The following is a 9,366-nucleotide window of genomic DNA, read 5'->3' as shown; positions in this document are numbered from 1 at the left end:
ACATAGCACTCCGGAAGCGAGCCTCCATTTCATCCACCCTACCCCAATACGATGTGTGACATCATCGTCAATCTCCCCGCTGCCTTGCATGATAGACCCAAGATACTTGCAACTACTTCTCTTTTGGATGGCCTGAGCACCAAGCCTAACTTCAACGTCAACCTCCTGAGGTGTCTCACTGAACTTGCACTCTAAGTACTCTGTCTTTGTCCTACTCAACTTAAACCCTTTAGACTCCAAGGTATGTCTCCAATCCTCCAGCTTAGCGTTAACTCCGCGGCGAGTCTCATCGATCAGGACTATGTCATCCGCGAAAAGCATACACCATGGCACCGCACCTTGAATTTGTCGCGTCAATCCATCTATCACCAAGGCAAATAAAAAAGGACTAAGAGCTGATCCTTGATGCAACCCCATCACCACTGGGAAGTGCTCTGAGTCCCCTCCTACTATCCTTACCCTGGTTTTGGCTCCCTCGTACATGTCCTTGATCACCCTAATGTATGCCATAGGTACACCTTTAGCCTTCAAACATGTCCATAGTATTTCTCTTGGGACTTTATCATAAGCCTTTTCTAGGTCGATGAATACCATATGCAAGTCCCTCTTCCTCTCCCTATGCTGCTCCACCAGTCTCCTCATAAGATGGATGGCTTCTGTAGTTGAGCGTCCCGGCATAAATCCAAACTGGTTCTCTGAAATAGACACGTCTCTCCTCACCCTCATCTCTACCACTCTTTCCCACAGTTTCATAGTATGGCTTAGTAGCTTAATACCTCTATAGTTGTTGCAACTCTGGATATCCCCTTTGTTTTTGTATAGAGGGATCATTATGCTCGACCTCCATTCTTCGGGCATCGTTGCCGTTTTAAAGATGACATTAAATAACCTAGCCAACCACTCCAAACCTACCGAACTCGTGCTCTTCCAAAATTCCCCAGGAATCTCGTCAGGTCCGGTTGCTCTTCCCCAGCGCATCCTACGAACGACACTCTTAACCTCCTCGACCTTAATACTCCTACAATACCCAAAATCGCAATGCCTCTCTGTATGTTCTACATCTCCCAACACAAAGTCTCTGTCCCCTTCCTCATTCAAGAGTTTATGGAAATAGGACTGCCATCTCTGTTTAATGAGGGTCTCGTCTACCAATACTTTTCCATGCTCGTCCTTAATGCACTTCACTTGGTCCACATCGCGTGCCCTTCTCTCCCGCGCCCTGGCCATGAGTGCACAAATGGTTCATTTCACAAACATATATTGTCTTAGCACTTAACTACTTCAGCACCTTATAAACTCAAAAGTTAACTTTGTGGTGTAGAAGTTCATATGGTTTGATGAATTAAAATCTTCTCTGAATTTTCATTCCTTTGTTAAACATGTGCTCTCACTGAGAAAGATTTACCCATACTCTCACATTTACATTCATGGGTATTTAGATAATAATTCGCTTACTCTCTCAAATAAAATCACAGGTTGCTTAAAATAAATCATAGGCTTGCCCTTAGTTTCTTAAGAAGCTCTATTGAGGCAGCTAAGACTTAAGGATCACTTAAGACTTTTAAAGTTCTAACGTGGGCGAAGATATGAGTGGGTACAAAACTAGACATGTCTAGTCTTGGTTTCCAAGCGCTTTCAACATATTACATTCTTTTGTTCCATTCAAGTATTCCATAAACTTACCCCAACTACTGGGTTCTTTTGTTGACTCAACTTTTCACTTAATTTCCCTTGTGTAGAGGAATTTTTCTTTTGATCTTCAACCGTGATGTGGTTGACATCTTTTCATTTTTCACAGGTTTATCTTCTCCAACACAATATGTTATGTCAATTCATATCACCCTTGATTTTATTTTTCACAACCTAAGATGGACCTCCTATTTCCCCAATTCAATTTTTTTTAAAGCGCTTGGATTCTTGGATCAAAAGTATGGTCTCAGACAAAGAAATGGGAATAGGTTTCAAACTAGGCTGCTAAAGAATCAAGTTAAAGGCTCAATAGGGCTAACTAAGGATTTAATTTCATGTAGGTACACAGGTGGTTTTAGAATGAGGTTACCAAAAAACTGCCTAGATCCTTTTCCTGAAGTCAAAACTTCTTTTATTTTTACTACTTAAACACCCTGGCAAGTTGTAGCAATAAAAAACAACCAGAATTACACAATAATCTAACACACATTGCACATGTTTAATTTCAAGATGAAAATTCTTCAAAAATTTTAACCACAGACACATGAACTCAACATCATTCAAAAGCTAAGAATCAAGTTTTAGGTGCTTTAATTAGTCACTTTTTCATGTTCCTGCTATCTATTGTACTCTGGTAGTTTGACAAAATACTTTATATACCTTATCACTGTCTAAACTCTCTTTTTTTAGGGTTCAAAGGGACTATCCATGGCCAAAGAACCGAAAATAAATTTCATGAAACCCAAAATCAACAAAAGAAAATATCAGTAAGAACAAAAATAAACAAGCATAACTCTAGACAACTCACACATAAATCTAACAAAAACAACCACACTTTGTCAATTCATTCTAAAAAAATCATCAAACTATAAGAAAAAAAAATAAACAGAATTAAATAGACGTCCACCCCACACTTTAAGTTGGGCACTATCCTTAGAGCACAGAATAGTAGACTTCCTTATCTACTCATCCATCTGACCACCTGCATCTGCATCCTCCTCTGCCAGTGGTTTAAAGTCTGTGGCTTTTAAGTCTGATTCTACATTAGAGCCACTCTTCCTATTGTCTTCATCCATAGGGATGTCGTCTTCAATTGGCTCGTAGAAGTCTAGTCCTAATCAAAGAACAAACATGGCATGCTCATTCAGTGGGTATTGCCTCTCAACTTCCCATAGCTCCTCATCAGTTGAAGGACATCCTCTTGTGCGGTGGCACAACATTTCAAGGCCAAATATGCGGGCCGTGATCATGTCATCGTGCCTTACGCATTCCTGTGTAGTGAGGACTGGGCCATAAGTGTATTTAGGCCTCTTGAGGTTTGTGAAATCAAATGAATCTGATGGAAGGGGGGTCATATAATCATATTGTTCCTCAGGGGCCCCTATTAGCCGGCATATTTCTGTAATAAGCCCCCAAATACATATCCCCTACCTTTATGTACCCTGTATTTTCGAATGGTGGACTTGATCAATGCACCAATATTTACGTCTATCCCTTTCATGAGGGCGTACACCAAGCATACTTTGTCCTATGTCAGCATTGTGTAGTGTAGGCCTGAAATTAGACTGTGCTTTACAATCTTTTTTCATAATTGCGCTTCTTTGTTGAGATGCGCATAGGGAAATGTGTTGTGGTAGCCACGCAACTCGTGATGTACCCACTTAGCCATATATAGAGTCCCACACAAAGTGTATCTGATATCTTGGTATAGTGGCTAAATATTCAGGTCTGTCAGTGTGGTGGTCAGCATCTCAGGAGTGCCCAATAGGAGAGAAGGGAACATCTACCCCTCTGACTATTATAAAGTGTGTGCGCTGATATGGTTGGTAGTTGGCATAGAATTCACACACTATATGTAGGTTGTATGTCATTGGTTCAGCAAATAGAAACTGCACATTCCGTTCCTCTAGTCTTTGCAAAATGTGAGGGTAGACCCTGGCCAGTTTATCCTTATCAATGGGCATGTCTGAAAAATATCGCATCTCAGTGTGGATCTTGTACTAATTCTTACCACTGGGGTGTACTGCCTTGATGTCATATCGACGAGTCTGACCCCGAAGCATTGATGGAGACGGTGGTATAGAGGGTACTCCTCTATTCCTCTTTCTTGTACCTGGGACTACCGTCTCTTTTCCTGGTCTTTTGCTGGTAGACATGTTTACTGCAAATAACCCAACCAACAACAATACATAAGACCTTGATTGAGCATTAGAACTTAGGGACCCTACCTTACACTTATACATTGCATTAGCACACAAATGATATGAAGGTATTTAGACTTTCCTTTATTTGACTACTATGCATAATTATGCTAACAAACCAAACCATACTTCACCATTATTAACATGGTGATTTCCATCCTATATGAGTTCTAGAAAAGTCCCCTTAATTTACCATATTTCTGGGATGGAAACAATTAACCTACATAATTGAACACTACAATTATTTTAATCCAAACTTCACAACACTACTTTATCACCCTCACTGAACTTATAATTACTCTAAAAATCAACCCAACATTTTATTAAAGGTTAAGAATAAATAGGCATATAACTTCATTCCACACTTCTTCACAAATCAAACTCGACTTCAACTCATGAATATATGCATATTTACTCAAGAATTCAATATACAATACCCATACCCATTACAAAACCCATAACCCTTTAAGCATCAAAAAATAGGGTTAGAATTCAAAAATTAAACCCTTAATTATTTAATCATCACGTGCAATTTCTACACTATTATTTTACTCATACCCATAAGCACTTCATTCTAAACTCAATGGAAATCAATTAAAGGCTCAAGAACTCACTATATGTAGATTTTAATGATTTAGGTCATTAAAGTAGTTTAAGAACACATTTTTTTTAATGATGACGTAGAAATTCCACAGAAATTGGTTTAAAAATTACAAAGGGCATCGCGAATTTGAGAGAGTTTTGAGACTTTAAAATGAAGAAAATGTTTGAAATGGGGAAAAAATAGAGTTGGAGGGCTTTTTTTAAAACTGTTTTCAGCGGGTCTACCCATTAAAAATAGGTCAAACCCATTTTTTTCTTCACTTTTTAGAAAAAATGATCCAGGTCTGCGACACGGACTTATTGCGGACCCTATTGTTTTTGCATTTCAAGATTCTAAGTTGTATTTTTGTGCTGAAATAAGCCAAGTCCACGATGCGGGCTTGGCGCGGACTTTCCTTGTGAATTATTTTTCAACATCAATTTTTTTTTCGAAACATACCTGGGCAACATTTTTCACTGAAATGGAATAGGTTTGCGATACTCGTCGCGGACCACACTATTTGTGCTATGTCCAAATCTCCTTTTTATGCTCTTTTATTTTTCAAACTAGCTTATATACTCAAAATAAGGAACTAAAATTTCTAATTAAAACACACAATACCTCATGGGTTGCCTTCCGCGCAATGCCTAATTTATTATCGCGGCACAACCCAGCTATTGCTTCACTCATTGTCCAATTCTATGACTTCCCCCCCCCCCCATGATCAACATCCTTCCTGAAGTAATGATTAACCCTTTATCCATTAACCAAAAATGTGGACGTTTTTATTACATTTCATAATTCTACAGCTTCATGTGATATCATATGCACGACTTCGAAAGGTCCACTCCATTTGGACTACAGCTTTCCTGGAAAAAGCTTAAGTCTAGAATTAAAGAGAAGTACCTTTTGTCCTGGTTCAAAAGTATGATTGATGATGTGCTTATCATTCCATCGCTTGGTTTTCTCCTTGTAAAGCTTGGCGTTTTCATAGGCGTGAAGGCTAAATTCTTCTAACTCATGCAACTGATCTAACCTCTTCCATCCTGCTAGCTCGAGATCAAGGTTGAGCTTTTTGATTGCCCAGTAGTCTTGATTTTCTAGATCCACCGGTAAGTGACATGCTTTACCAAATACCATTTGATAAGGAGATGTTCCAATGGGGGTTTTATACGCAGTTCTATATGCCGATAATGCCTCATCTAGCTTTTCTGCCCAATCCTTTCGTTGTGCATTGACAGTCTTTTGCAGAATTTGTTTGACTTCCCTATTAGAGACTTCCACCTGTCCATTGGTTTGTGGATGATAAGTTGTGGCCACTTTGTGGAGTACCCCGAATTTTGCCAAGATGTTCTTCACTGTTTGATTGATAAAATGTGATCCTCCATCACTTATAATTCTCCTGAGAGTTCCAAAACGAGTGAAGATATGCTTTTTTAGGAATCTGCTCACCACCTTCGAGTTATCGTGGGAAGGGTTACCGCTTCAACCTATTTAGGTACATAATCTACTGCCACAAGATATATTGACTGTCATAAGATGGTGGAAATGGACCCATGAAATCCATTCTCCATACATCAAAGATTTCAACCTCTAAAATATTGTTCAACAGCATTTCATATCTCCTTGAGATCGTACCCATTCATTGATACTGATTACAACACTTTACATACCCTGTAGCGTCTTTGAACAATATAGGCCAAAAGAACCCAGACTGAAGTACCTTATGCACAGTGCGCTCTCCTCCATGGTGGCCACTGTATGGTGATGAATAGCAACTATCCAACACTTGGTGCACCTCCATTTCTGGTACAAACCTCCTAACCATTCTGTCAATGCCTTGCTTGAATAGATAAGGTTCATCCCATATGTAGAACCTAGTATCATGCATAAGCTTCTTCTTTTGCTGCAAAGTAGCATAAGGAGGAAACACTCCACTAATAATGTAGTTCACAATATCTACGTACCATGGGAGTTCTTGTATCGCTATTTCCAACAGTTGCTCATCTGGAAATTCCTCCTTTATCGACTTCTGTTCGATCATATGGGATGAATCATCTAATCTTGATAGGTGGTCTGCTATTTGATTTTCGCATCCCCTCTTATCTTTGATTTCAATATCGAACTCTTATAGCAACAGAATCCATCTGATGAGCCTTGGCTTGGCATCTTTCTTATTGAATAGGTACCTAAGAGTTGCATGGTCAGTATAAATAATCACTTTTGTACCTACCAGGTAAGAGTAGAATTTATCGAAAGCATAAACCAATGCCAACATTTCCTTCTTTTTGATAGTGTTGTTTGCCTGAGAAGAGTCAAGAGTCCTGCTGGCATAGTAAATAGAGTGAAAAATTATCTCCTTCTTTTTTCCCAGAACTACTTCCACTGCTATGTCATTTGCATTATACATCAGCACAAAAGGTAACTCCCAGTTATGAGCTATCAGGATGGGGGCTTCAATCAACTTTTTCTTCAAGATTTCAAAGGCCTGCAAACAATTATCATCAAAAATAAATTTTACCTTCTTTTCAAGCAAACTGCACATGGGTCTGGCAATTTTTGAAAAATCTTTAATGAATCGCCGGTAGAATCCGGCATGACCTAGAAAACTGCGAACTCCTTTTACTGAAATTGGTGGTGGAAGTTTCTTAATCACTTCAATTTTAGCTTTGTCTACCTTCAAACCACCTTTTGACACTTCATGTCCCAACACAATACCTTTTTTTACCAAGAAATGACATTTTTCCCAATTTAAGATGAGATTTATTTCTTCACACCTTGTTAGTACTTTCTCTAGATTTTTCAGACATAGATAAAAAAAACTCTCCAAAAACTGAAAAGTATTCCATGAAAACCTCTACAAACTCTTCTACCATATCATGAAATATTGCAAGCATGCACCTCTGAAAAGTGGAAGGAACATTGCAAAGATCAAATGGCATATGCTTGAATGCATACGTCCCGTAGGGGCATGTGAATGTTGTCTTTTCCTGATCCTTAGGTAATTGGTAATTTGATTGTAACCTAAATACCCATCTAAGAAACAGTAATACTCTTGGCCTGCTAATCTGTCTAGCATTTGGTCAATAAAAGGTACAAGGTAATGATCTTTCCTTGTGGCATCATTCAATTTTTTGTAGTCCATACATATACGCCACCCAGTTACTATTCTTATGGGGATTAACTCATTTTTTTCATTGGTCACCACAGTCATTACCCTTTTCTTTGGTACACACTGAACTGGGCTTACCCATTTACTATCAAAGATTGGGTATATTATGCCTACATCTAGCTACTTAATTATCTTTTTCTTCATAACCTCTTTCATGATGGGGTTCAAACGGCATTGTGTTTGTGCACTAGCCTTATGTCCTTCTTCTATGAAAATTCTATACATGCACAAAGAGGGGCTGATATCGTGAAGATCATCCATTTGCCATCCAATTGCCTTTTTGTGCCTTTTTATGACCTCAAGTGCTGTTGTGACCTGTGCCTCAAATAAAGCAGATGAAAGAATTATAGGTAAGGTATTATTTACTCTAATAAAAACATACCTGAGATGTGCTGGCAATTATTTCAACTCCAATTTAGGAGCTTCTTCTAGAGAAGGCTTGGGTGAAGGACCCAATTCTCTGTTCAAGGGTTCCACATTCTTCTTTCACATGTTGATATTTGGCATATTAAGCATACTAGCTAACTCTTTAGCTTCCATATCCTCTTCAATATCTTGACCCATCACAACTTTTGCCAACGGATCATTTTCTACAATGCATTGAGCTAAGACTTCCTCATCGATGATGGTTACAGTAGACAGCTCTTCATAGATTGCAGGCTATTTCAGTGCATGATATGCATCAAACACTTCAACTTTATCATATGCTCTTATGGTTAACCTATTTGCAGCCACATCAATAAGCGCCCTGCCTGTTGCTAAGAACAAACATCCCAAGATAAAGGGAACATCGGGGTCAGGCTCAAAATCTAAAACAACAAAATCAATAAGAAAAATGAAAGATCCTACATGTACTAACACATCTTCAATGATACCATCAGGTCTAGCTACAGAAAGATCAGCTAACTATAGCAAAATAGTTGTTGCTTTAAGTTCTCCCAGGCCTAATTTCTTAAGCATAGATCTAGGCATCAAGTTAATACTAGCACCTAGATCACAGAGATCTCTTTCATTACTATACTTACCAATAGTTACCTGTACTGTGAAATTACCTGATCTTTTTGTTTAACTGGAAGCTTACTTTTGTTTAAGATTCTTGAACTAAACTTTTCAGTGAGTGCCATTGTTTCAAATTCAGCTAACTTGCTTTTCTTGGCCACAATATCTTTGACACATTTCGCGTATTTTGGAATTCCCTGCAAAACACCAATCAAAGGTAAGTTAATTTGCACTTGTTTCAACAATTCTATGAACTTTGTAAAACACTCCTCTTCTTTCTTCTTTTTAATTTTTTGTGGGAAAGAAGGAGAAGATTTTGTCTTTGGTTCCTCAACTCTTTTGATCTACTGGATTCACCTTCTTTCCCCAATTTGCTCTTTGCATTTTATCTCTACTGGTTTGGCTTTGAGAGCCAATTCAGTGAGGGGGAGACCACTGAGAGTACTCACGGTATTCACCTATTTGGGATTTGGGTCAGTATTACCTGGTAAACCTCCTTATTGGCGAGAACTTTATGCACTTGCCAAGTGCCCAAGCTATTTTTCTAAATTTTGGGTAGATAACTGATTCTGTAGAACATCTGCAGCCAACTTAGCTTTCTGTCAATATTTGTTTTAATATGTCCTCTACACTTATGCTTCCTGATTTTCCTGATCTTTGATTTCTTTGACTTTGATTATTGTACCCTTGACCATGATTGTTGTACTATTGTCCACTTCCTT

The 9,366-nt window shown here is 38.5% G+C and overlaps 1 protein-coding gene across 1 annotated transcript; it reads right to left on the bottom strand.

Annotated features, from left to right (window-relative positions):
• Nucleotides 1–5,331: 5,331 nt before the first annotated feature.
• On the bottom strand, nt 5,332–9,028 carry LOC129892907 (uncharacterized). The gene is made up of 6 exons (XM_055968425.1): nt 9,002–9,028; nt 8,698–8,841; nt 8,164–8,305; nt 6,707–7,191; nt 6,147–6,505; nt 5,332–5,875 (listed from the first exon to the last, which is right to left on the bottom strand). The coding sequence occupies exons 1-6, from the start codon at nt 9,026–9,028 to the stop codon at nt 5,332–5,334; spliced, it is 1,701 nt and encodes a 566-aa protein (XP_055824400.1).
• Between the last annotated feature and the right edge of the window lie 338 nt (nt 9,029–9,366).

This window comes from Solanum dulcamara, chromosome 6, assembly GCF_947179165.1.
Source record: "Solanum dulcamara chromosome 6, daSolDulc1.2, whole genome shotgun sequence".
Lineage (NCBI taxonomy): Eukaryota > Viridiplantae > Streptophyta > Magnoliopsida > Solanales > Solanaceae > Solanum > Solanum dulcamara.
Note: the sequence above shows the minus strand (reverse complement) of the source record. Positions and strands in the feature narration are given on the sequence as shown.

Bases quoted from the DNA above. Each gene is read 5' to 3' on its own strand.
- LOC129892907 (XM_055968425.1), bottom strand. From the start codon at position 9,028: ATGCAAAGAGCAAATTGGGGAAAGAAG. The intron at 8,842-9,001 runs GTGAATCCAGTA...GGTGTTTTGCAG, and splicing joins GAGCAAATTGGGGAAAGAAG to GGAATTCCAAAATACGCGAA. The intron at 5,876-6,146 runs GTATGTAAAGTG...TGGAACTCTCAG, and splicing joins TTGTTCAAAGACGCTACAGG to GAGAATTATAAGTGATGGAG.